At 50.3% G+C, this 27,348-nt stretch overlaps 1 protein-coding gene and 1 long non-coding RNA gene across 3 annotated transcripts in view; one reads left to right on the top strand and one right to left on the bottom strand.

The window, feature by feature from the left end:
* Window positions 1-11,485, bottom strand: part of PAXIP1 (PAX interacting protein 1) — a 32,908-nt gene extending 21,423 nt beyond the window's left edge. The window contains exons 1-4 of one of the 2 annotated variants that reach the window (XM_074315061.1): window positions 11,287-11,485; window positions 7,943-8,077; window positions 4,115-4,158; window positions 2,266-2,329 (exon numbers count right to left, since the gene is read on the bottom strand). In XM_074315061.1, the coding sequence (XP_074171162.1) occupies window positions 2,266-2,329; window positions 4,115-4,158; window positions 7,943-8,077; window positions 11,287-11,367 (324 nt within the window). In that variant the 5' untranslated portion in view covers window positions 11,368-11,485. The remainder of the gene's footprint in view (window positions 1-2,265; window positions 2,330-4,114; window positions 4,159-7,942; window positions 8,078-11,286) is intronic. The other variant, XM_074315062.1, reaches the window with a different exon arrangement.
* Window positions 11,486-11,713: 228 nt separating this feature from the next.
* On the top strand, window positions 11,714-27,211 carry LOC141567551 (uncharacterized). The gene is made up of 2 exons (XR_012490286.1): window positions 11,714-11,909; window positions 26,614-27,211. It is a non-coding gene; the product is annotated as an uncharacterized LOC141567551 (long non-coding RNA).
* The last annotated feature ends 137 nt before the right edge of the window (window positions 27,212-27,348 follow it).

The following is a 27,348-nucleotide window of genomic DNA, read 5'->3' as shown; positions in this document are numbered from 1 at the left end:
CAGCCTCCAGCAGGGCTCCCTAACCTTGCAGCCCACACGGACACGGCCTTTCTGAGCTCAGACGCTAACAGCTGTGCCACCTGATTCAGCACGCCACTGTAGGTGCTCTGTACACAGCAACCTTGTACGCTGTGTGTGTTATGGAATAACCGATGACACGTTCTAGCCTTCGGTAAAGGTAGACCGCAGGCAGCTGTGTGGCCCACCACAGCTTCACCTATTAGTTTTATCTTTCCAAGGCTAAAAGTGTTCAATCGTTAATACTTAGTAACGTCTAACTACCTCACTTAAAACTTCGTAATCATCTTAAGCTCACACACTTTGATCTGCTTATTTATTTACCCCGTCAGGTCTGCTAAACGCCATGTCCTGTGACCCCGATCCCCGAAACACCCACGGCCTCCCTGACCCTGGCCGCTTCCTCCCTTCCTTTCTCACTCAATTTGAACCCTCTAGACAGTGGGCTCCGAAGCTCTGAACCCAAAATTCCAATCAATACAAATATAATTAAATGCAAAATTCACATTTTATTCAAAGTACATTGTGTTTATGCATAACGAGTATAATATTAATAAAACGTTTTCATTTTAAAACTTTTGTGATGTTTACTGTAAATTTGGAACATACAGAGAAGTATAAGGAAAGCAATAAAAATTACATGTAACCACAGTAACCATCAAGGGTTTTCATTTTAGCCAACTTTCAGCATCATGTAAGTATACATTTCTAGCACAGATGTGAAAAACACTGCAAATACAAATACCAACAGAATCCTGTTCTTAGGAGGAAGAAAAAAAAAGGCAATTTTTCCAGGTTCTCTATTAAACTGATGTAGCAAAAACAAAAAAAGAGGATTTTTTCATCTTAAAGGACTTCCAGAATTTACAAGACACAAACAGAAACCACAGTAACCATAATTAAACTTGCTTATTGCTTAGAGAAGAGATCAGACTGGTGATAGCATTTGTATGAAAAGCTATGTCTGGCCAATACCCTAACTATGTGAAACTAAGTATCACCGGGTTCCATAATCTAATAAAACAGCCTTAAAAGACAGCAAGACTATACTATAATGAAATTCCTGTTGGTCTCCCTAATATCGCTGACATGTCCTTTCTCTCAAAGAATCCCAGCGATGGGGACTAAATGCTTCCCCCACATCATCATAAGAGCACCCACATTACAGAACGCGACTGGGCCTGTGAGGTCCAATGAAATGCCAGTGCTCTAAACTGCACTTCTTCCTGTCCAAGAACTGCTAATTTTAAACAAATTATTCTATGTAATTTCCAGATGAGTTTAAACAACACCAATTTGATTTTTTATAATCATTTTTTATAACTTGGGGGTTTTAGCTGGGGGTTGAGAGGACAGAATAAAAATATTAAATATTCACTTCTCTCATTACCCAGTTATCTACCTTATTTGGTTGACGTAATACTGTGCATACCTGTGTCATGTCCTGCTTTCCTCCACTTAAACATTTCCCACGTCTTTACGTATGTTCATAAAACATAATTCAGAAACGGTTATGTAGCTATTGCATAGTGTACAGAGCAGGTTTCTGAACCATCCCCCAACAGTGGATCTGGTTGCTCCAAATTTCACACTCTTGTAAATAACGCTTTGATGAACACCTTTATGCACCCACCTGCCCTTGTTTCTATCAGTTTGGGTAAGTTTCCAAACCTAAAAGAACTGCGGGGGAAACAGTTCGTATTTTAGGGCTGTTGGCTCATCTGGAAAGCGCACAAAGCGCACGCACACACCAGAGCCAAAACTCTCATCTCACTGCTATTAGCATGTTTCCCTCTGGTTATAAAGTATATAAAATGTTTTAATTATTGTCTGTAGTTCTTTATAAAAAGTTACAAATTCCTCTTTCTGCCTTATCTACTGAGGTCTCCTGTTTTCTCATTGATCTGTCCGATCCCTTTATTTATTAAGAATATTCTTTGCCTTTATTTCTGACTGAATTTTCCCTGTCATCTTATTTCATTTGTATTATTTTTCCATATTCAAGTTTCAAATTTTGGCAATTCTTTAGATTAGAAAGACCATTTTTACCCATTAAAACTTTGCATCTTAAAACTAAACATGAATATTTAATCATGTTTAATCATACGTGTTATAAGGTCATACTGAATATGCAGTTTAGTAAATAGCTTCTCTAACACCGGTTTATAAATAGGTCATAAATCCAATCATCTGAAACTCAGCACTGTTACGTGTAAATAACACAAGCCCCGTTGTCGCCATGCTTACCTGAGAGAGGCAGGCAGTGATTCCAAAAAAAATCTGACATGATTCTGGAGAAAAGCCATTTACTCTGTTTTGTAGTTATTAAGATTCCAATGGAGTCAGATGAGCACAGCCCGCATTTCACTAACAAACACCCTACACGCCCACCTCCCTCCCACTCAACCCACTTCGGAAAGAGACAGACAAGCTGACCAAAGAGTGCAGACTGGGAAAAAGGTGACAGCACAGAAAGACCTGAGAGGTTTTCTGGGAAGTACACTTCCAAATGTACTTTCCAATCTCTCCACTATGTCATCAATAAAGTGGGCATAATATATCACGGGGGAAACTTGCCCTCCGAGAGCTAGGTAACCACATACCTGCGTACAAACACACATGCACACACGGCACAGCCATTTGCCTAAAAGCACACTGTACCTCACGAAGTGAGAGTGAGGGTTGAAGCTGTGCAGTGGGGGCACTTCACCAAAGGACGTGAGACCGTCTCATGGCCACCACCGACTGTGAACATCAGCAAGACACCTGAACTTCACTCCCCCTTTGCTAAAACCATGTCACAATTGGTCACCCCCAAGATCCTTCCGGTTTCTAAAGCTCTGCTCTGTCAAGTCCCTTCAGAATGCTTTCTGAGCGCTTTACGTGCGCCCAACATGGGACACAAAGCCATATACACGAGCAGACGTGACCTCGAGGTGCCTTTCCTTACGGCCTACTCAAAGCCAACAACGACGTTTTTGAAAAATTTGGAGTGTCTAGAATTCAAAATGAGTCCAACTCTTACTTCTCTTTCCCTACAGGAGAAAAGTACACCTACTGAGGTAGGTGTGTTAAGGACAGATAGGTCAGGTGGGAAATGCTCCTGCGACTCGGACGTGTCCTGGACAGGCCGCGAGACATGCGCCACGGACGCCTGCAAGGCTGCCTGGCTGCAGACGCAGGGCGGACCCGACCTCATGCCTTCCGGGCACCATTCAAGCTCCCACCTCAGCTCAGGGACTCTACTTCCAAAGGCCGGCGGAAACAAAGGCAACCCAGAGTGTGTGGGCCAACAGGAGTCTCGGGCACCCCCTTTCTGTCCCTGAAGCTTCTCTGGGATGGGCAGGGAAGCGCTCAAACAAGACCACTTAAGGAATCCTGGTGTGGAGAGGACATACACCATCCAGAACGGGCTGAACTGGCCTCTTACCTTCAGGAACACCCCTCCCACTCCCAGGCCTTTTTATCTGTGTTTGTAAACAAAACAAATGCCCCCCAAAACAAAACAGGAACCAGTCTCTACACTGTGGACGAGAAATCTGAGAAGTTTTCATTCAGTGTTGCCAGAGTTCTGCATATCCCCCAAGAACCGCTCACAGGAGCTCTTTCCTGTTTACTTGAGGCCCCTGTAAGTATCTGATATAACAAGACGGCCTCACTCCTCACCGATCCGATGAGGGACAGAGGCACTCGCCAGTACCACCCGGCATAGCTGCACAACAAAATAATTCATTATGTGTGCATACCAGCTTAGAATTTTAAATTATTCCGTCTAACTAGACACCACAAAACGATGTGTTTCAGAGACAGGAAAAAGGTCCGGAAAAGCCGACTGCCCGCGACTGATCACACAGCCAAGCTGTGGAAGAACGGGGACTCCAGCCTCCGGGTCCCAGCCCAGAGCCGCTCCCCATGGCTGGTCCCTTTTCCCACGGGTAACGGCAAGCATCAGGTCCATAGAACTGGACAGGATGGAAACCAGTGGGACAGGGGTGCACACACACGATCTGTGCCCAGTACTGAATCCACTCCTCACCCCAGAATCACCATCTCCGTCTTCGTTTGCCCCACCCCATGCCCCCCAAAAAAAGGATACGGCAGAAGAACTCCACACTGGACGGACAGGATCACCCAGGAAGGCTGGAAGGAAAAAAACATAAACTCAAATTAAAAAGTTTCAATTTTTCATCAAAATGACATTATTTTACTAGTTAGTGTAACTCCCGGAAACCAAAGGCTGTTACTACCGACGATGAAGCACCCAGACATCAATTATGTGTATTCAAGGACTCGTTATTAACGCCCAAAGTCAAAGTCCAGTTACAGAATAAAACACTACCAGCTCTTTAGCAATTTAAATCCCAGGGTGGCTAGAAACTGACCCCCCAGGGGCAGGGCCTGAGGGCCCCCCCCCTCCCCCCCCAGGTGTGTCAGCCCCCCTATGTGCCCTTCTTGATCCTCAACTGAACCAGGTCTAAACTGGTGACATTTTTCAGGAAAGCCACAGAGACACAATGTTAGTCAACCACAAAAGGTAATCTTTTTAAGAATTCTAAAACTCAGACTAATTATAGAAACTAAGGTTAATTACTACACCTTTTGGGGTAATTTGTATTTTTGAAAAATTACCATCCCTTATATTTCTGTATTTGATTTTGAAAATTACATTAATCATTACACTGCTACTTCTGCTTCACACAATTCTGTGAAAACACAGCAATGCACCATGGAGCCGCTGACATCCTGAATGTCACAGCTGAATCCCGCACACACTCGGCACCAATCCACATGTCACAGTTACTAAGCCTGTGACCACCAGAGACACAGAGCAAGGCGCTGGTGCTTCAGTGTTCGCTCTCAGGCAGCCTGTATTCCAAGCTAGTGATCTTCCAACTATTTTTTTCACGTGCACCTTAAAAGAACTTTAGAAAATGAAGTTTTCTGGGTGATATCAACAATTTTTTAGCATAAGTTTCTGTAAGTGTATCTTCTGCAAACAGACTGCCTCTACTTGGCATGGTTATTTCATGATTTGATTGTTTCACCTACTCTTTGAAGGAACTTACTGGATAAAGGGCGCCCAGCTGAAAGAAAACACTAACCCAAGGTGCCTCCATGCCCTGATCCAGACAGAGTAAGGGGCTGGCGGCATGAGGAACCTGGCCTGGCCACTTGCTAGTGAGCCCTCCCATTGCACCCAGGACTTTCGAGCCTGGGGCCACGCACTGTCACAGGGTTTGGATGGGTGATGGTGGGACTTTTCTGGGGGAGTCGGGGCGGGGCCGGAGTGTCCTCAGGAAGGGCACGTAAGGAAGCAGACATGCAGGAAAGGAGCCTCCCGACCATCCAGGCAGCATACACCCTGGCAGGCGTCCCTCTGCGTCCCTAGGGAGGGATGAGCATAGAACTCCCTGGTAGAGACGGCTTCGCAGAGCAGTCACCCCAGGCCCCCACTCAGGGGAGTCTAGACAAAAGTTCAGGGCAGTAATGGAAAAGCGTAGTAACGAGGAGCTACTTATCCCAAGGGCAAACAACTATATAAAAATAAACCCCAGCATATCAGCATAATTAACACTTCCAATGATGCCCCAGGGCCACGGAGGAAAATATTTCCATTAAAACAATTCTTTTAACAGTCCCAGTGCCTAAAGAAGCAACTTTTAAACATCTATAAAACTCAAATGCTAAAAGGTAGACAACTGTCAGAGTGCACAAGGCTGCTTTCTTTTTAAAACGCATTTGTGAAATTTAACATTAAGGCCCCGTCAGCAGCCCCGTTAGGAAGGCCTGTGAGGATCAAAGGCCCTGGGGTCTCCCAGCACCACCCTGCGGTGAGGACAAACCGCTGGACCAGCTCTGAGAAACCCCATCAGGGCTGCAACACTGTCGTCCTGGGCAGCAGGTGCCGCCACCAACTCAAAGCAGGCTGGGACACAGAGGTGAAAGAATGTAAGAGGACGCCGGGCTTCCTTCTAAAGTCCTACAGCCGGGGGGCAGGGGAGTAGGACGGGGTGTATTAAGGCAGATTGGGCAAAAGGTGCCAACTCCAGAAGCTAGGTGCTGCCTGGACACTGCCTGACTTCTCTAGAAATACAACTCGTGTGGAAAACGAAGAAGACGGCTTCATCTGGCTGAGTTTGAGTGAGGATTGGTCACCCTTCTGAAACGCCCCCTCACGTCTGACACCCCCACCTGTGGGCTACTCTGCATTGTGACAGTCACATGTTCAGTGATTCTATGCACAGCACACCTGCCGGCTTCTGCAGCCTCTGGTGTAGCTGGGCCCAGGAATTTACATACCGCAATGCATACTTATTTCTATTTACCTTCCTTTTTTTATCTCCTTTACAATTTCAGATTGAGCAATCTATATATAAATATAAACGTACATGTATATGTACACGAATATTTTAAATTCTGTGACGTTACCTTTCATACAAATTTCACTTCAGGGGGAATGTGTTACAAAAGGGTGCTTAGGGTCACCGCTGCTGTGGGGGCCTGGCAACCACGACCTAGGCCCCAAAATGTGTCAGTAAGATTGTTCTTTTAAGGTTCATATGAAATCTACACAATCGATGTACAGTCACCTTGATGAGACAGACGGTCGGTCCCAGGCTACTGTGTGACAGAAACAAAGTGCACAGGGAGGGGGGACCCAGGGCCAGTCCCCACAGCTAGAGGAGAATGGGAGGAAACAGATACAAACACAGCACCGCAGGAGAGGGTGTGGCACACAGCCCAGTGCTGGCGGCAAGTCCCTCTTTCTCACAAAGTGGCATCAGGGGCCGGGCCGGGCCACCTGCAGATGTCCAGTGTTCACAGAGGCTCTGCAAGCAGAGGAGCGCGCTGGCCACGCTGAAGCAAGCATTCCAGTACAGCAGCTCAGCACTGCGTCCTCGCGGCAAATTACGTCTGACAGACGTAGTGGCCTCTTGAGAGTCTAGCTTAGGACCTTCTTGGGACATAGGTGAGCTTTCCAGTTTATTTTCAAAAATCAGCCTCTAAGCCTGCAAGGCAGAAGTATCAGGTGCCCACGAGATGGGTCTGGACTTCCCAGCAGCCAGGCAGCGCCTTGCTGCCCAGCCTGACGCAACCATGCGCCTTCCCGGCCCTACCTCTGCTGTCCCTGGGCCACAGTGATTTCCATACTGAGTATTTTTAAGGCAACACGTCTAACATCATAACGAAGAAAGAGAAAAAATGGTAGTGGAATAGAGCTAGTTTAAAACACCTGTATAACACAGAAGATCAAAAAATACTGAAGGACCAAAATTACAAAAGTAAATTTTAAAAACATACATTTAACAGCAGTCAACTCAACTATCAGCTGCAACAGAGCAGAACAGTAGGTAATCAACAAAAATCTGGGAAACAGCTGAGGCCCCACTTTCTAGAATAAACTACCCACAGGTCAAGTCGACAGGCGCACAGAATGGCACCAGGTGGACAGTGTTCCAAACGGTCACTGCGACCCTTGTCCGAGCAGCTGAAGAGCACAGCAGGTGGGCGACGGGACTGCCTGCACCTTATCCAGCTGGGAATGAGGCCCGCGTGTCAGCCCGTGCGCGGTGCGGGGCTCGCCTCAACAGGGCCTGGCCGGTCTGGGAATAAACTCGCTTTCTTAGGAGGACACGTCCACTTTCCCTGGTTTAGAGAAAATGGACAAATGGGGTCGTCCCCCAGCACATGCGAAAGCTGACGGACCTGGGGTTTCCTGCAGAGACCCTGCTGCGGTGCGAGTGACTGAGCCCAAAGGGCCTCCCGCGGACGTGGGTCCCTGAGGAGTGAAAGGGGCTTTCTCTACCCGGCGGCTTCCTACGCAGAGCGGCACCTCAGCTGACACTGAGAAGGCGACACTAGGACGTCAGTGCCCTGCGTTCAGGACAGACCACGAAACACACACAGTCAGGTTGATACCGACCTTGACGACGGGCAAATCAAAGACTTCCCGCGCTTCTCCGACCTCTGGGTTGTCCCCGTCCTCGGAGATGATGTGCGAGGCCAGGGCACTGTAGGACACTTCCTTCGCCTTCCCAGCTTTCAGGAGCTGCGTCACCTTGAAACAGAACCACACGTTAACGTGGGAAATGCTACATTTTATTCTCGGCTTATACACATTATCGTGACCGGAGAAAACTCCAATTCCAACTGTTCTCACCTAGGACTGATAATAACCTTTTCCTGAGTCACATACAATGCAACATTTGGGAACAATAAAAAGCAGCCAATTTGGTTCACTGACCACGGAGGCCACTGTGACCAGCTCCCGGGCAGTGACTCTGCCCTGAAGACAGAAGGACGGACAGACAGCCAGAACTCAGCACCGTGGGCCGAGACGGGGCTCAGGGCTTGGGGGTGGGACACTCAAGGAGCCCTGACAGCGGGGGAACTGCAGGCGTTTGTGTCAGGTCACGGAGGGTGAAGCTGGTCTCCTTAGGTTCACGGTACGGACGGCGCTGTGAGGACGCACCATGCGTGAGCACGTCCTTCCGCACTCACAGGAGTTAGGGAGGCAGAAATACGTGCACGCTGGGCAGGGAGGGCACTCATGCACGGGGCGGGGCAGCATGGACCCAGCCACGGACGCGCTTTCTTCTTGGGCTATGCAAAAACATCTGCACCTTATTCTGACATAAAACACGAAGTGTCCCTGGAGAGACACGGGGGCTTAAAGCAGGTAAGCGGCATGCGCAGGTGTTCTGGGAAGATTACTGTCACTGTAAGAATGGACTGTGTGGGCCGCATGTCTGGAGCCAGGAAACCTGTGAAGAAACAGCTGCAATGACCCAGGGGAAGGGGCAGGTGACTGAAGGACTATCACAGGGACAGGAAGGAGAGAGATGTGCGAGAATGAGCAGGACGTGGTGGCCGCAAGCAAAGAACGAAGTGCTGGGGGACACGGCACTGGAGCAGACGGGGAGCGAGAAGGGTTTCCGTGGAGGGCAGGTCGATCTTTGGGCACCAGGTGGAAAACCTGGGTCCCACTGGGGGGGGGTCAGCGGCATGTTAGAGACGGCCGCCCACGCTCGCCCCCGGGGTGCAGAGTGGACAAGAACTGCAGCAGCGACCTGAGGAGCAGGCGGGGTAAGCGTGGTGCCCAGGGGGCGGGGTGCCCACCTGGGGTGAGGGTGGCCATCTAACTGTACCCACCAGGGGGACAACCCCTCCAGAATGTTTTACCGACCATCAGTAGCTATGAACTGGAACAGGTCAGAGAAAACACTGGTCACTAGGCATAAGCCACCGCAATTCCTTTCTTCCCCGTGACCTCCAGGCAGCGTTAGCTTCACCCATCCATTCAACCTGCGTCGCAGAAAAGCGCAGGCCTGCTGTCATCTACCGTTCGGTCTGTGCTTGATTCCACTGCCTTCTTCGTGAGCCTTCAGAGGTCAGTCTCTTCCGCCGCCCACGAACCACGAAGCCCCCCCATTCTGGAACACGACACACGGGCGAGCAGATCCGTGCCCTGGCCGCTCTCTGCTTCCTTCCAATGACGTTACTGACACACAGGCCGCCCGCCTGCTCACTGGCTCACTTCCCATCTGCTCTCCCCTCACTGCCCAGCCTCTCCCCGCAACTCTTCATGGAGAAGACGCACAGCTACGCGGACCTGGAGGACGCCCAGCCACTGACCCGTCCAGTCTCCACCTCCCGCGGTTCATCCCACTGCTCCAGACAAGCAGTGATCACCCCGACACATCGACGCCTTCTTTCCCACCTGAAGGGAACCACCCTTCACCGTCTCCTTGGCTTCTGCTTCTCTCAAGACCCCACAGAAACGACAGCTACGCTGACACATGTCAGTGGTGCCGCCCCCAGCACCCAGGCCCCAGCACCCAGCACCCAGCACCCAGGCCCCAGCACCCCGGCCCCCAGCACCCAGCACCCAGCACCCTGTACTCCAACGCCCCCTCCGGCTGCGCCACTCGAGCCCCAGCAGCAGCGCCAACGAGACCGGTCCTTGTGTCACATCCAGTCCCGAATCCGAAGCCAGACACGTACTGACAACACTTCCCACGCGCGTCCACTTCCTGGTCCGTATTTACCAGGCTCAGAGCACCGGCCGTTCTGGCTCCGAACTTCTCAGGAAACGTCACGTCTCAGTTCCCAGGGGTTTGCGAAGGACGTTAAGCGCTTTGACTTGATCGCAGTTCGGCGAACACGGTTCCAGACCAGCTTGTTCCAGGTTTCGCGGAGCATCGGGTGGGGCCCCGGTCAGAGCCGCGTCCTCACAGCGCGGGGGCTGCGCACGGCGGGAGGGGCCGCGCTCCGGTCACTCCTTCCGGTCACTCCGCGTCCAGCACCTGCTTGCGCTTGAAGCTCAACGTGTCTTCACCCGAAGCCTCCGGTCGCACGAGGCCCAGCTGGGACCGTCACAGGCGGCTCCTCGCTGTGCGGACACGGACACGACGAAGCGCGGACACGCGCGGCCCCCCTGCACCTGCCGAGCCCCGTGTGCGCTCGGCCCGGCCCCGCTGCCGCCGCCGCCCGGACACCGAGGCCGCAGAACCGCAGGCCGTGCGACGGGGACGCGAGACCAACCTGCGGAGGGTGTGTGGCTGCGGCGTCAGAGGGACGTCCCGACGTTCAAGCAAATGTGACTCGAGGGGCTGAGAAAGCACGTCCTCCCGCAGGAGCCCCCGGTACAAAACCCGCGGCCAGTGCGACGGGGCCGCCCGCGCCTCTTCCACGTTCGCTGCGTAATTCGCCCGAGTAGGAAAACGGGGGACGCGAGTCGCCGGTGAACCGAGCCCTTCCCGGCGGCACAGGGGGCGACGGGGCCGCGCACTGTCCCCTCCACGCGGGGCCGGGGCTCCACGCGCGCTTCCCCGGCCGAGGTTCCCTCCGCGACCCACTGGCCGGGAGCCCGGACCCCGGAGCCGGAGGCAGACACGTCGCGGTGCCGCCCCAGGAAGCAGCGGGCACGGGGGGCGTGGGGGCTGCTGACCACGCGACGCGACGCCGGCTCCCCCCGGCGGGCGGCGGCGACAGGCGGCGCGAGGCCCAGGCCCGGCTCGCGGGTCCCCTCCCCGCTGCCCCGGCCCCGCCACGTGCCGGCCCGTCCCCCCCGGCGGCGCACACGGGGCCCCGCCCGCCCGCAGGTCCCCTCCCCGCCCCGGCCCCGGCCGCGGGCCTGTGCGGCGCCAGGAGCCCAGCGTCGGCGCTTCCAGGCCGGGGGCCGCGGGGCCGACGTCGTGCGCGCGCCCGAGCGGGAGCGGGAGCGGGAGCGGGGCGGCGGGAGCGGCCGCAGAGGCGGCGCCGTACCTGCGGGTCCATGTCGCCCACCGCGTAGAACTTGACCTCCCGGAACATGTCCTCGGGGACCTTGGGCGCCGGCTCCGACATGGTCGCCGCGGCTCCCGCCCCGGCCCGCGGGGCCCGGTCCCCAGCGGCGCAGCCCGCGCGTCCTCGGCCGGGAGCAGCGCGTCGGGCCCTGTCCCCGGCGCCCCGCCCGCGCAGGGAGGCCCGAGCGCGGGAGCCCAGCGCGCCCTGCGGGACGCACCATCGCGCGCGGCCGCCGAGGGGGCGCCGAGGGCCGGGCCGCCCGCCCACACCTCCCGGCGCCTCCGCGGCGGCCGGGGCCCTGGACGACGGGCACCGCCGGGCCCGCTCCGGACACACGGGGCCCGCGGCCACCGCCCCTCGCGAGTGGGCCCCGGGGCCGCGGGGAAACGCGCCGCCGCCTCGTGGGGTCCGAGTGGGCCGGTCCCGGTGAAGACGGGAGCGCGAGGCCCCGCCCCCAGCAGGCCGGCCGCGGGCTCGGCGCCTGCGCGCGGCGAGGGGGCGGGGCGCCGGCGGGCGGCGGCGATGGCGGCGGGAGCGGACTCGGCCCGGGTCTCGCGCGCGGAGGAGCGGGCGTCGCCGGCGGCTGCCCGATCGGACGCGAGGTAACGGCTCAGACCCCGCGGCCGAGGGGCGCGTCCCGGCTGGGGGCGGGGGCGCCGGGCGCGTGGGGCGAGCGCCGCAGGCTGCAGGGAAGCCCGGTCCCCGCCCCGGCCGGCGGGTTCTGCCCGTCGCCCCGAGCCCCACGCCTGCCTGGGCCTGGACCGTGTGCGTGGGCGCCGCTCGCCTCCCTGCTGAGCCCCCGACGACGGGGCGGTGACGTCGTCCCGCCTGATGTCACCCGCCCGCCCTGCTCCCTGCTCCCCGGGCCTCCCGGCGCCTTCCCGGCTCGTCTCCGGGGCGCCCGCAGCACCAAGCGGGAGAAGGGCCGGGGCGCGGTGCAGGCGGCCTGCGCGGCCTCTGTCGCCGGTGCCTGGTCCCGGGCGGCGGGGAGTTGGTCTGGGGCCTGGGAGGGAACAGGACGGATCGGGCCGCAGTTCCCGCCCCTCGTGCCCGAGCCTTTACCCGCTGGTGCCGGTACCTGCCGGGCAGAAAGCCACTTTGAAGTGAATGTTAGTAAAATCGGTTTTAAAAAAAGAGGAATCTCTTTAAAGTTATTGTGGCGCCGTCAAACAAACATTAATTCATTTTTGAGGCATTTTGAGTTGGCTTTTGTTGTATCAGTTTCAGTCTAATCAGAAGTTCTGAAAGTAGAAGTTGATGGGATTGGTTCATGGATCAGGATGTAATGGGATCCACCATGTCGCGAGGGGGGTATTATCGCGACAAACATGGCTGCCACCATGACGCGAGAGGAGTGTTTGCGATAAACAAACATGGTGGGCGCCCATGTCGCGCGCAAGAGGGGTGTTCTCGCGATAAACATGGCCACCACCATGGCACGAGAGGTTACTAGAAGTAAACAAATATGGCTACCGCCATGTCGTGCAAGGGGTGTCCTCGCGATAAATATGGCCGCCACTATGGCACGAGAGGTTAATCGAAGTAAACAAACATGGCTGCCGCGCGCAACAGGGATGTTCTCGCGATAGACGTGGCCGCCACCATGGCACGAGACGTTACTGGAAGTAAACAAATATGGCTACCGCCATGTCGCACAAGGGGTGTTCTCGCGATAAATATGGCCGCCATTATGGCACGCGAAGTTAATCAAAGTAAACAAATATGGCTGCCGCGCGCAACAGGGGTGTTCTCGCGATAAACATGGCCGCCACCATGGCACGAGAAGTTACTGGAAGTAAACAAATATGGCTACCGCCATGTCGCGCAAGGGGTGTTCTCGCGATAAACATGGCCGCCACCACGGCACGAGAGGTTAATCGAAGTAAACAAATATGGCTACTGCCATGTCGCACAAGGGGTGTTCTCGCGATAAACATGGCCGCCACTGTGGCACGAGAGGTTAATCGAAGTAAACAAACATGGCTGCCACGCACAAGAGGGGTGTTCTCACGATAAATATGGCCGCCACCATGTCGCGAGCGGGGTACTCAAGGTAAACAAACATGGCCACCGCCATGTCGCGAGAGCAGCAGTTTTCGCGCTAAACATGGCTGTTCAGAGAAAGTTTGCAAACCTACGTCTGATAACATGAATAACCCGTTTACCAGAGTCTTCAAGATGGCAATTCAGTTTTTAAAAAATTAGCACCAAAACTTAAAAATGATCTTCAGCACAGGTTCATTTCTATAAGACGCCCATTCACAAAGTTATAGAAACAAACACCACTTTGAGACTGCTATGTATTATTCATGAGTAAACAGATATTTCTTACTGATTTTGGTGGCACTTAGAAGATGACCCAGCTTAGGGTAATAACAGTATCAGTTCGTTCAACAAAATCTTTGCATTTCTTTAACTTTGATGCATCTACTACCCAAATATGACAGGCTGAGCAGTAATATTTTCACACCTCGCACCTCAGTTCAAAGCATGATCATTTTGTTAATACTCAACCTTCAGAGAATAAACCTGTTTAATGCTAATTTGATAAACAGGGTAATACATTTCTAATTTTCTATTTTGCAAAATTAGGTAATCTAACGCTAGGAAAAAAGTGTGACATTAGAAAAAGCAAAAATAGAATTGGGAATATTTAACTCAAATTGTACCTGCTGGTGGGAATTAGAGGCAGTTATTTAGGTAAGTATTTACAAGTGACTTTAAAAACGCATCTCGATTGTATACAGCAATCTCAGTCTTCTCAGATTATGTTCAGTTCAGTTAGTCACAAACCCCTTTCGAGTAAGATGTTATCAATGTTTAGTGAACCTTTAGTTTGCGTTTACAGACTGCAACGTTTAATCTTTTCTCGAAAGGGAATGCTTCAGTGAGACGCACACACAGTCCAGAGCTGTATCCCAGGAGCACCTGAGAACTTCAAGGCTGTCTCTTTATGGGACCGATTCAGTCAACTGACCCACAGGGCAAAGTTGCCACCAATAGTCATCTACGCTGGTCAGTGCAGAAAAACTAGAAAACAAATAAAAACCGTAAATTCCTCCAAATTTATCCCCAGGAGCAACATTATTAAAATCCTATAACTGTCCCATACACATAATCTTCTGTTGCTGCTTTTGCAAAAACAAACTAAGAATGTCCTCCCATGTCAGTAAATAATAGATCTACATCATTCAATGGATACATAATACTCCATTTTTAACATACCTTAATTCTGTATTGTTGCATGTTTATTGTTTCCAATTTATTAGTAACAATTACAATGCTGCAATGAAGCAGTCATCTTAAAATAAGCATCCATGTATAATGCATGTATAAATGTAGAATTATACTGTTCGATGCTCTAAGTCAGAAGCGTTGTCCCATGCCCGTCCCCCATCACTGAGCACAGAGCTTGGCACACAGTCCGGGCTTAGATTGGTGGTTCTCAACTATGGGCTGTTTTGTCCCCCAAGGGTCATTTGGCACTATCAGGAGACATTTTCGGTTGTCAAAACTGGAAGGCAGAGGGTACTGCTGGCATCTAGTGGTAGAGGCCAGGAAACTGCTAAACATCCTACAATGTACAGGCCGCCCCCACAACAGAGATGACCCTGTGCAAAATATCACTACTGCTGCTGTTGAGAAAGCTGGTGCAAGGTGAGGTAACAAACTACACTTAATTGGATTAAAACCCTGAAAGTCTCTTGCACACAGCTTGGTGACTTGCTCACACAGCTTTCCTCTGAATGGGCACTGAGGGCTTTTGTCATCATGTATGTAGCTTTGCTGAGAGTCATTTGCTTCCATTATACCAATGGGGAGAACGCAAGGAGAATACCAGGCAGGAGGTCCGATGGCCAGGCCTAGGAAGAGCAGCACACTTCCACGTCCAGCCGCTTCCATTGGCCAGAACCTAGTCTCATGACCTCAACCTAAACTGCAAGGGAGGCTGGGAAATGTAGTCTTCCTGTGTATCAAGGAAATGGGATGAATGGTATCTTGCCAATTTCTGCCATTTTTAGTTTTCAAAAAAAAGTCTTCTACAAAAGATTAGAGAATTCAATATAACACAAAAAATTCGTAATTTCAAAAAAATCATGCTTGCACATATCTACTCCATAGACATTTGTTGAATTTGGGGTTATTGGCTTAACATGGAAAGGACTAATAGTGTCTTAAAAATCAATGAGCTGTTGGGGCGGCCGATGGCTCAGTTGGTTAGAGCGCGAGCTCTCAACACCAAGGTTGCTGGTTCAATTCCCACATGGGATGGTGGGCTGCGCCCCCTGCAAGTAAAGATTGAAAACAGCGACTGGACTTGGAGCTGAGCTGCGCCCTCCACAACTAGATTGAAGGACAATGACTTGGAGCTGATGGGCCCCAATATTCCCCAATTTAAAAAAGAAGCAGTGAGGTGTTTACTGTAGGCCTGTAATGGACGTGCTGGATCCAATCTTCTGTTCGTCTTTCTCCCACCCTCAGACCTGTCCTCCATCCTTTACCTCGTCAGCCCCAGGCCGCTGACCTGACTGCATTATATAAATAGACTCCCTTGTACTCTGGCTTTCAATTGAATGCAGTGAACAGGGAACCCCAGCAGCAAGCTGGGAGGGGAGGGAGAAGAGTGGGGTTACATATATACACATGAAGGAACAAGGCCTATTTGATTTCCACAAGCCATACAGATATTAGGCTGATGATTTTACTATGTCTTCCCCAAATGCCATCTGTTTAGTCCATGGACAAGTCTGCGGAAAAACTGAATATTTTATTAAGCTGTTTATACTAGGTGATAATTTCAGAAAAACTTTTTGTTAGAATTACTTAGCATTATTCAATGCTTTGTGATTATTTTATTGTCTATAACTCAGATCGTGTGGTAGAGCTGCTTATTATAAGTTCCTGTGCTCTAGGATATCTTAACTTTCCGTAAAAGATATACACATTGCGTCCTCATTTGATAAAAATTATTAGAGCCCAACCCAACTTTGTACAGGCGCCATGTATTAAAACAAGGGGGAAACAGCCTTCGCATGTATCTGGTGTCTCACCTGAAACTCCCTTCTATCTGCCCTATTCCTGCCACTGAACATAAAGCAGCAAGTGTACAACTTGGCAATATTCCCTCTTGTCATAAGCTTTCCAATTATTGGAAATTAAGTAACTCCCTATAGAGGAGAAATCATTAAATATATAGTAAATAATGAGGTTAATTAATTTAACCCTTCTAATTAGGAAACTAATTAAATCAGAAAATTAAAACTGACACAAGACATTAAAATCAGGAAGTTCTGAATTTAGATCGAACAACCATCTCTTTGTGTTCAACCAACTCCAAAAGAGAAACACATATTAGCTACAAAGATACAAACCGGGGATATTTTCAACCTACGCAAAGTTACATTTTCCATACCATAAATATTAGACCATTTGCTTTTTTTTAAATTCAATAATATGTGAAATTGAACTTTGTTCCTTTTATTTTTTTTTTTTAAGAAAAGGGAATTAGAGTACGTGCAAAATGATGGATTTAATGCAAGTTCTGCTAGTAACCGTGATCACGAGAAGGCACTAAGTTCTCCGAACCTCAGTGTTCTCATGCTCAGTGTATTCTAGAAGAGAAGTGAGATTGACTCACAACATCTCAGAGATGGAAATAGACCTAAATTGTAGCAGCTCAGGAAGCTAGGGGTGGGCAAGGCTTAGAATCTTCTCAGTGTGCTGAGTACAGAACCAGGTTCTACCGTAAGGTCTTTGTTCATTAGTTGGTGAACTGCCTGAGAGAAAAGTAAGGCTATAGTGTGCAAAGAAGCCCACATCTCTGTACGATCCTCAACTGTCGTGCCTGTCCACGTCATCTCTGGATATACATTTCCGCCCTCTAGGAAAAGTCTCATAGTAACAACCATGAAGAACAAGATTGTGACGCTCAGTGCCCCGGGGATGGAGTTCCTAAGCTTAAAAATATCTAAGCAGGTGTCCCAGGGAAGTTCCCGGACTGTCCATTCTTTGTACACTGTTCTCACAGTAAGTGCAATTGACAAGGCCCGGGCACCAGCCAGGGCCCGTCTGTGGATCCACTGGGAGGGGAGCTAATACGGATTCCTAAAGCCAGCACCAAAAATCATTTTGCCAAAGAGACCTTTGATGGACACTTGATCCCCCTGCAGGAAGGTGAGTAGCCCTGGGGTGGAGGGAACCTCCCAAACTGCAGGGCTCTTGCTTCAGGATGAGCTTCCAGTACCTGGTGAGCACTGACAGCAAGTGCAGCCACCTGAGCAGGGCGGCGTAAAGCGCTCGCAGAAGCTGACAGGGCACAACTTCTTCCCCCAAATGTGAGCGCTTAACTGTAACCAACCGTTCCGGTTCCTTGTGTGCGAACGCTGCCTGATGCTTTACAGGAAAGGTCAGTCCGCTTCCTAACGTTGACGTTATTTCCACACACTTCAGAGGCCATAAAGGAATCCACAGTTGATCCCATAGCCAGCCTGTCACCAAGTCCTACACTTGAAGTAGCAAGCAAGCTGTTTTTCTCTTATTCCCACAGCTACGGGATTATTGTGGCCTCAAATTCAACAGCTGGGACTCCAGAATCTCCATATCCAGACTCCTCTCTAGGGCTCTGCTGCATTTAGGGTTAATGCCCCCAGTATTAGGCCTGTGTGTCCACATAGCTGCTAGTTCTTTGAGGGCAGACGTAATATTTTATTTTAAAGAAAGGTTCTGATCAGGTTTTCATGGCCACAGTGTGAGGGTGGCAACTGAAGCCGCGCGGTCAGATCAGGACCATCTGAGAAAGCTGACGTGTGAAGGGATACTACTCACAAAGGTGCCGGCCGGGTGCAATGATGGTGAAGCAGCCCAGCTCCAGAGGGACGAGAGGGAGGAGAGATGACCAGCAGCTGGAAGGGGGGGAGCTGCAGAGAACAGCTCAAGGCAACCTGAGCAGGAACGTGGGACATAAACTCCCTAACCCCGCCTCTCCCCCCTCCAGCTTTCTGCTGGGATTCCATGTTCACTGCATCCAATTGAAAGCCAGAGTGTAAGGGAGTCTCTTTACATGATGCAGTCAGGTCAGCGGCCTGGGACTGACGAGGTGGCAGGTGGGGTAGAGGTCTGAGGGTGGGAGAAAGATGAACGGAAGGTATCCAGCACGTCCATTGCAGGCCTACGATAAACACCCGATTGCTTTTTAAGAACATTAGTCCTTTCCATGTGAAGCCAATAACCCATATTCAACAAATCTCTCTGGAAAGCTCCATAAACAAACGTATATAAACAACTTGTGGATAGTTATTTTAATGTGGTGATAACAGACAAGATTGAATGATTACCTTTCAGAGAACAAAAAGGAGGCTGTATCTACCAAATAGCTAAATTTGTCTCTTTCCCCTCCTTGAAGTTCCTTCCAATGCAATTTGACAATCAGTCCTCTGCAGGGGGGAGACTGACAGCTACAGGACACAGCTGTCACCTTTCCTGTCTGTGCATCGCCACTTGGCCACAGCACTGCTATGGCCCAGCAGGAACCTCTGAGAGGCGACGTGAGCAAAGCTTGGATGGTGGTACGATGTTAAACCCAAACTGAATGTACTTAGTGAAACGAAGTGGTCTGATCACAGGAGAGTCACTTTAGTTGGACGGACGTTTATTGAGCTCTTAGCTTCACGGCAAACAGGTCTTGCCTCGCGGTCGAGACACACCCATGAAGTGCCTGAGTCCAGCCTGTAAGCAGCGCAGTGACTGACACATGCGTAGCACAAGTAAAGGAATTCAAAGCGGGGCGATACCACGGGCACCGGGGTGGGATTCAGGCAGCATTTCCTTGGGGGTCTCTGAGGAGGTGAGTCGAGAGGGGTCTGAGGATAACACGGCCTGGGCCTGGGATGACCGTGGCCCGTGGCAGGGCTCCGAGTAGACCCCACCCAGAGGGAGCTGATGCGGGAGGAGCCGTGGGGGACACACGCAGAGAAACGGAAGACACTCAGGGAAAAGTTATATGTGAAGAAACAATAACCACCTGCACTCCTCATAGAGTCTGCCTGTTATATTATGAACGCCTATCAGTATGGGCTGAAACTGCGACAGAAGAAGCTGGTCTTCCACTTGATTCCATTTGGAGAGTATCGGCTCCCGTTCAGTTTACAGCAGGCAAAGTACAACTGTCAGTTCCACAGTCCTCAGGAAAGTACGAGCCAGACAATGCTTACTGCCCTGGTCCCCAGACTTCCAGAAGCTCTCACTGCTTTCAGAGCGAAGTTCAGTCCAATTGTCCTGCCGTCTGTCATCTCCATGACCCCTCTTTCTCTCGGCCACAACCACACCTGTAAGGCCCAGAACCCGACGGAGTGCCCGGCTTTTCTCCTGCCACTCCCCTCACTCATGCTCTCCTCCCACCAAACTGGATACTTGACTTTCTTCAGACACGTCAAGGACCTTCTCACCTCCATGGCTTCAGACAGACTGTGAGTCCCTCCGTCTGAGATGACGCTCTCCACTCACATGCCGGTGGCCATGTCCACGTGCCCATTGCATGAAGCCTCTCTGATGCCTTCAGGTCGATGTCCTTGGTCCATTCCATGTATGATTATAAATACACTATGTAACTGGATGCTCTTTGGCGTGAGTCAACCAAGTGTGAGACAGTTCATCTCAGCCCGGTACAGTGGCTGGTGTGATGCATCCGTGACACCTTTCATGGAGCAAGGAGGGCAAACAGGGCTGGAGGGAACCTACAGTGTGGGAGTTTGCCTTCCTCTCAAGACTTAACATTTAAAATACCAGGAAGCCTTTCTTTTCAAATGCTTGGCCATTTCACACCCACGGCCAGGGGATCCCTCCACTACTAACGGAAACAGGCCTTGTTTTCCTCAGCGTGTGTCCCCCGCTGTCCGTGTGCTGCCCGATGTCACGTGGATGATGGAGGAATGACTATCTGAGGAGCCCGTGGCTGCGTTTTGAGTGAGGGAGCATCAGTGCTGGGGAATTTCCTCCTCAGGGTTAAGGCACCCTCCAAACGGTCATCCCCGTGCAAAGGTAAACCTTACCTCTTTGGTGAAGTTGCTGTTACATTGACTCTGGCGTTTCACTTTACAGATGGGGGGACAGGTTCAGAGAAGTTAGGCGCAGGTCAGCAAAGGGCCAGATAGAAAAGATTTCAGGCGTCACAGCCCCGAAAGTCTCAGCTTTGACTTCTCACCTGCCACTGCAGCACGACAGCAGCCACCGCATAATGGCAACTCGGACCCCGAAAAGCAGAGCTGTGTTCCAGCAGAACTTGGTTTCCACGCACAGGCAGCGGGCCAGGTGTAGCCTGTGGTCCCTGGTTTGCTGCCTGGCGCCTCCATGCTCCCCGACTTGCTAGTGGAAGCAGCCGAGACATCCCCCCAACAGGTGTTAGCTGACTCTCGGTCTCCTGAGCCCCGTCGGCCCCCTTTCTACTTCGCTGTGATAGCTCCCATCTCAGGAGGTCTGTCTAAACGCTTGACCATCAGGGGGATGGGGGAATTAGGGCTAATTAATTAGTCCAGACTGTGAAATCCAGAGAGGAAAAGGCCTCATATTAAGTGCAAACAATCATCCTAAGTAATATATTTGTGGCACTTTCATTAAATTTTCTCTCAACTCTTGGAAAATATGTATCTCCTGGCTGCCAACGTTTTCATCGAGTATAATTATGAAGCCTCCCCAAATAATCATTTCTCAGTTTGTGATGCTCAGTGGGGCAAAATGCCAGCTGCCGGGCCTTGATGGAGCTGTTTAATTTGAGGCTCGTTAGCACGGCGCAGGTGAAAATGAATAAAGTCTTAGTGAAATGTGCTCATAGTGTATCAAACACCAGTGCCTGTTGTGGGGTGGCAGTCGTGGAAACAATGCCCGGTGCTAATCTAAACGAACTTAAAACGAGTGTCTAGTAAGGTAAATATAGGGATTTTAGGGACATTTTCCCAAGACATTAATAAAACCATTTTTACTCTGAGAAAAAGGCAGGCGTTTCAACATGCAATATCCTTTTTTATGAACATTTGTTCAAAGCAGGAAATGGTCTCAAAATTAGGTGTGTGGTTCCTTACATGAGTTAGAATCCCTTTTATTTTGGCCTTCTAACACGAACAAGAGTTTTGAGCTTTAAGCTTAGAACAAATTGAGGGGCTGTAAACCTAAAAGAGGGTCACTCGCTGTTTATGAAAAAATAACAACTGCATGGACATTCTAACACTATAAACTCTCATTTCCTGAGTAGGGTTCACAGGTAATTCCTTCCTCGGTATAAAGCAGTTCATTTTCTTAACTGAAAAACCCTGCCCCTTAGAAAGACAAGGGCAGAGGTACGAGGCTTACCGGTGGGGAATGTGGAGGCTACACGTTCATCTCGCTCGTGGGTTCCTCACTCATTGGCGCAGAAGCAAGAGTCTGCTCCATGTCTGTGGAGAGGAAGGAAAACAAGACTTGGAAAAGCACAGAGCAACCTCAGAGAGCGCCGAAGCAACTTACTTTTGGAACACTTTGCCCAGGCACCCGTTTCCGGGATTAAATGATTTCATGGTGTTCTGGACAATTCTGACAGGTTTCCAAGTGGGAGCATTTCCTCAGTCTATTTGCCTACATGCAGCAGCATTGAGAAGCTTCACAGAAGCATTAAAAAAAATCAGAGGAGTGGCAGCTGGACAGTATCGAGTTCCATATTCCGTTCACTGTGTCGCAGGACGCGTACGTAGTAACATCACGGAAACTGAACTTCTCCTTTAGGCTTCGGAATTCACACGTTTCGCTCCATCGACCTACAGCATGTTCATGAGAATTGGAGAAAAGCTTACCTGGACTTTCTTTAGCAGAGGTATTTACACACTCATTGGAGACGAGCATACATGAAAACCCGCCCGTCGAGGTTTGCCAGTTTCCCACAGTATGTTATCCTGGGCAGTCCTTGCCTGGAACCCGTCCCAGGAACAGTTGCTTATATCCTGAACGAGGTGTTTTCAGATATAAAGTTATTAATGCCAGGCTTCTTAGTGCTACGTGATGATTCAAAGCCGCAAATAAAAGTGAGAGGCTTTGTCAGGGACGTGAGCGGATCCGTGCCAAGATTTCCCTTTTCTCCCTTTCTCTGTACTTTCTTCCCAGCTTTTCCCCCCTTGCTCTCTTTCTGGTCTTCTCTGCAGTCTTGCCGGACTCAGTATTATGCATCCTTTTCATTTCTTTAGTGGTAAGATAGGAGACTTGGGGAAGTTGGAGTTCGTAAAGTAAAACGCACTAACAGAAGGTTTAAATCACGAGAATTTGATGTGGATACAGGACTGTTTTCACCTCGCATCTTGCAGTAATGATTTGGTTCATAATAATAAAATATTTTGTTATGATAATCATTTTTATTGGCAAAAAAGAAAAAAATTCTTGCTTATTTGCACTGCCCCTTATCACGTTTCCTTACGGGCCTCTATTATCTTGCATCAAATTCCCAGACCTGTTTTTCTCTGGTTCCATCCAGTGATAATTTTGGGCCCCCTGCTGCTTACAGCTCCATTTTTCTATCTGAAATGCAGGGGATGCTTGGTACTCCCGCCCCGTGATCAAAGCCAATGGAAAACTACAACCCATGACTTACCAAAGTGCTTGCTAAGGACAAAGGAATTACGGAATGAATCGTGGAAGGAAGTACTTGTGGATTCCAGCTGTAACCACGTGGCCAGTTGCAGAAACAAGACTAACAGCTACGTGTATTTCGTCCTTATTTTGACATGAATATTTCTGTGTATGTGTTAGCTGTGTCGACGAAAAGACATCCAGCCTAAGAGAAAGCTTATAAGATTTTATTTGAGCCAGACTGACGGCAATTGCCGAGAAGCAAAAATCTCAACAGATTCAGAAAATGCTCCGCAAAATGGTGGTTTGGAGCGTATTTTACACGTAAAATCAAAGGAGGAGGGTTACATGAAATCCATGGAGGTTGATGAGGGGGTGGGAGAAAGCAGAACAGGGATATCTCTGGGATTAGATATAAATAAATTGGAGCGACAGGTACTTCTTCTGCATAGGTGGGTACAGGATAGTTAATAGTTCCCTTTTTACCGCACATAGAGAAGGTAGTCAGGTGACACAAGTAATAATGAGGGATTCTATAGTTTCCTGCTCTGATCTGGGAAAAGGGAGCACTGACATTCCAAGGGCATGTTAACCTGGATGCAAAAAGACAATAGACAGGCTCAGTTAAGGTAAAGACTGACCTTTGTCAAGGAAGCTTCAGGCTAAAGCTGTGACTTCCCGCCATGGCCCACCTTAGTTAGGAATTTTTATGCTTACGCCATCCCAGGTGGTTATTTTCAGTGTCCTGAGCTTGTCAGGTTTAAGCTGTGGCCCCTCTTTCATCCACAGCTTTTTCCCTCTTTCCCTGCCATCCTCCGGCTACCTAACCTGAGACGTGTAGTCATTAACCTCGTATCTCAGTGTCTAGTTTCCAGGAGATCAAAGGTGAGATGTGACTCGATTAGAAGGGAATCATTATCATCTAAAGTTAAGTGAAGTGTCCTTGTAGTCATTTCTGGGGAGAAGATGAGCATGTTTTCAGTGGCATGAAGGAAAATGGGTCTGTTCTGAGATGCTGGAAGCCCGTTTGCTGCTGTCTTTCCCTGGAAGTTTAGTGTGATTGAACGCGGTGTCTCCGTCTGCCAAGTCGGCACGAGGTGAACTGCGCTGGACTGTGTTTTGTCGTTTAGCTAAGCGGGAACTGCATTTCCCAGAATTCTCTTTCCTACATCGTTTGGGGTTAGCACAGGTCACAAGAATATTTGCTGCAGGCATTTTCTTTTTATGCCCCAGGGTCTGGCATGGGCACAGGGCACTGTTCCAGCTCACGCACACCCTAGCTTGTCGGCTGGATCGCCAGCACGGCGGTGGCTGGGCCCACAGCTCTCCCAGCACCTGCTGGGTCCTCCTGCAGCTTCTCCACCTCCTGGGCCAGGGGCGTGTGGAAGTCCTGCCGTGTGTCCTTGAGGCCACCCTGCAGCGAGGAGCGGAGGCACGTCCTGCTGAGCCGCGTCTGTTCCCAACTATCCCTGCCTCCCCCACTCCACTGCCGCCTGCCCTTCCTCACTGCTCACCCTTCAGACTTCAGACACCAGCCCCAGACGCAGAAACAACAGTCTCCGCTAGACTATTTCATCAGCTCCCCCACTGTATAAGGTTTGGTCACCATAGTAAACACCTTCTGTATCTTCTGGTTGCTCTGATTCTCTGATTAAACCCAGGTTCAGGACCTGTGGGACAGAATCTCACCTGCACATGCCCTTCTGGCCTCCCCTCCAGGTGCAACAGAGAAACTGTCCTTCTAGAAGACTCTAAAGCTTTAACTCTCATCCCATCTGCCTACACCCTCAGGAACCTATCAGTTATTCCTCTCTCCCTTATAGATTCAATGTCTCTTTGTTGGGTCTCCCAGAAAGCTTTTGAATAAGCGTACGCTTTTATGCATTCCCACCTTATCAAGTTGGGATACTTTCCAAACTCCTTCCCAAACTCCGTCTTAGCCTGAATCCCAAGTGACCACAAAGGAGGTGGCGTGTGAGTCAGAAAAGGCTGTAAGGCGTGGAGATTTCAAATGCTGCCGTAGTGGAATCGAGCCATAAAATGCAAGACCAGAGATGCAGGTGTGGAAATGGGCGGGAATAAAGCCAGCTCTCCGTAGGTTATGGGGGTGGGTTCCGCTGCATCCAGGCAGCGCCGAGCCACCGTGGCACATAAAATGCAGCCATTCCTTCCATAGCCGCACCTTTCTCTCGGGGTTCAAAGTCACTGCAGGGTCAAGGGCAATCCTTGCATTGTACCACGGGGGTAAGAGAGGCTTGAGTCTGCACGTGTGTAGTGAGACTGGAGTCTCACTTTCTTGTTCCCTGAACTATCCACAGTGGAGGAGGCCAATTACCCCTCAATAAGTGATGTTTTCTCTTAGGAAGGGAAATGGATTCTTGAGGCAACAACAACAAACAAGGGTCTCTGCTTGCACAGATGTGCAAAACGTAACCGTGAAATCTCTGTCCCTTCTTATTTTAAAAATGTGTTATACGCTAGTCCACTTAATGGATCGTGTCGTACCCCCACGTCAGTATGCATCTCTCTAACTCAAAAACACACATATATTCCGTATCCTGGCTCTACCATAACTAAGGGAACCGTAACCTGTGTGCCCACTCACAGGAATATCTCTAGTTTTCCGCCTCCACAAACAACACTGCAACCAACAGCTTTGTGCTGCAGGGAAGCCCGGGCCCTTCTGTTTCTGTCAGCTCGAGTTCCCGTCCTCAGAGGGTTGCTGGATCCCAGAACGGGCACAGTGTTAACTGTAATCGATCCTGCTAGATTACTTCCTCTCCAAAATTTATTTTATTTCCACCAGCAGCTCTCATTACTATCAGCAGTGTATTGGATCGCTCATTCCCCCGTTTTTGCACCAGCTTTGCATGTTACTAAGTCCTCACCATCAAGCTAGAGACATGGAGCAAATGAGAGGGAACCTGTGCTGCCCCGACCACACGCAACTGCTGTCCCGCTCTACAGCGGCCGTGACACAGGCCACTGTCACCCGCTGGCTGAGCCCTTGTGTCACGTCTCCTATTCGATGTGGATGTTCCCTGAGGACACGAAAAGTGATTTTTTTAAAAGATATTTTATGCATATGCCCTTCATCCACAGGCCTCCTTCCCAGACCTCCTTCTTCCCAGTCTTCCACCTTCAGCCTTGAAGACACTGCTCATGGGCCTTTATTTTGCCCTACTTTGGGCCATTTCTCTTACCGCCCATGGGTGATGACCACCCAGGGCCTGCCCCTCTAGGCCCCCCCAGAGCAGGGACCACAATGCAGCTTTGCTCTGGCTTGCACCAACACACCAGGTGGATCCATCCGCAGGGCACCCCCAGCTTTTCTTGTCTCTGTCAGCTCTTCATGCAGCCACAGCTGTAAACCAAGGGATGGTGGTCCAGGCTGCCTGCTGTGCAGCCGCCTTGCTCCCGGCCTGCTGTGGGCTACCTCCGTTGGATGCTAGTTTGCTGCTGGGGATTTGCTTCTACCCTCGAGAGCCAATGTCGTGGGTGGGCCTCAGGAACCCAGATGGCGGCAGTGTAGCTCCCTTCACCACCTACGTGTCAGGCTCGCACGTACCACTGGCACTGCAGCCCCAGCACGTCACATGCTGCTTTTCCATGGTGCGATGCTCTCTGTGCAGGTGGCACGGCTTTGTGCCAGAACCCATGAGTCTACTGTGACTTCCACAGGTGTTCGCCGTGAAATCTATATGGAGTCTTTTCCCTTTACAGGCACATCTAATACCACGAGGTCTGCCAAGTGCCAAGCAGAAGGGCAGCCTTCCCTGAAACCAGGACTCTTTCCTGCTCTGAGCCCCAACCAAGCTGCCAGCCTTTTCATGTCACCAAATATATGGATCAGAGCAGTGTTCTCGAGTGTGGGATATGCTGCCTACGGCGTTTGAAATAATTACCAAGCATTATGCTTCCTTTTAGGGGCGGGCAGTCCCCAGTGCAATAATTTTTCTTTTACATTGGAAGGAATGTCCTGTCATGCCGCAGACCACGGAGGCACTGAATCTTTGTAGGATTTATTTCCCACCCTTTGGAGCATCTGGATATTACCAAGGACTCTAGCAAATTGGCTCATCCAGTTCTATGAACACTCTGCAATGACACAATAGCCCAGTGTGGTGCTCCGATGAAGCTCTGCAACTGTTTTTAAACATTTTGGTCTCAGGACTCCTTTATAATCTTCAAAATTATTGAGTATCCCAACAAGATTTTGTTTACATGGGTGTTATCCATGTATGTATACTGGAATATAAATTAAATGGAGAAATCTAAAACATTTCTGTATTAATCCATTAAAAATAAAAGAATCAACCCATCAATGTTTACATAACTGATGTCTTTATGAAAAATAACTTTTCAAAAAATTGTTGAGTGGCATTTTTGCAAATCTCTTCAAGACAGCTGGAATCTCATATCTGTTTCTTCTATCTGTTGTGATATTTTATATTTGGT

Source organism: Rhinolophus sinicus, linkage group LG11, assembly GCF_036562045.2.
Source record: "Rhinolophus sinicus isolate RSC01 linkage group LG11, ASM3656204v1, whole genome shotgun sequence".
Lineage (NCBI taxonomy): Eukaryota > Metazoa > Chordata > Mammalia > Chiroptera > Rhinolophidae > Rhinolophus > Rhinolophus sinicus.
Note: the sequence above shows the minus strand (reverse complement) of the source record. Positions and strands in the feature narration are given on the sequence as shown.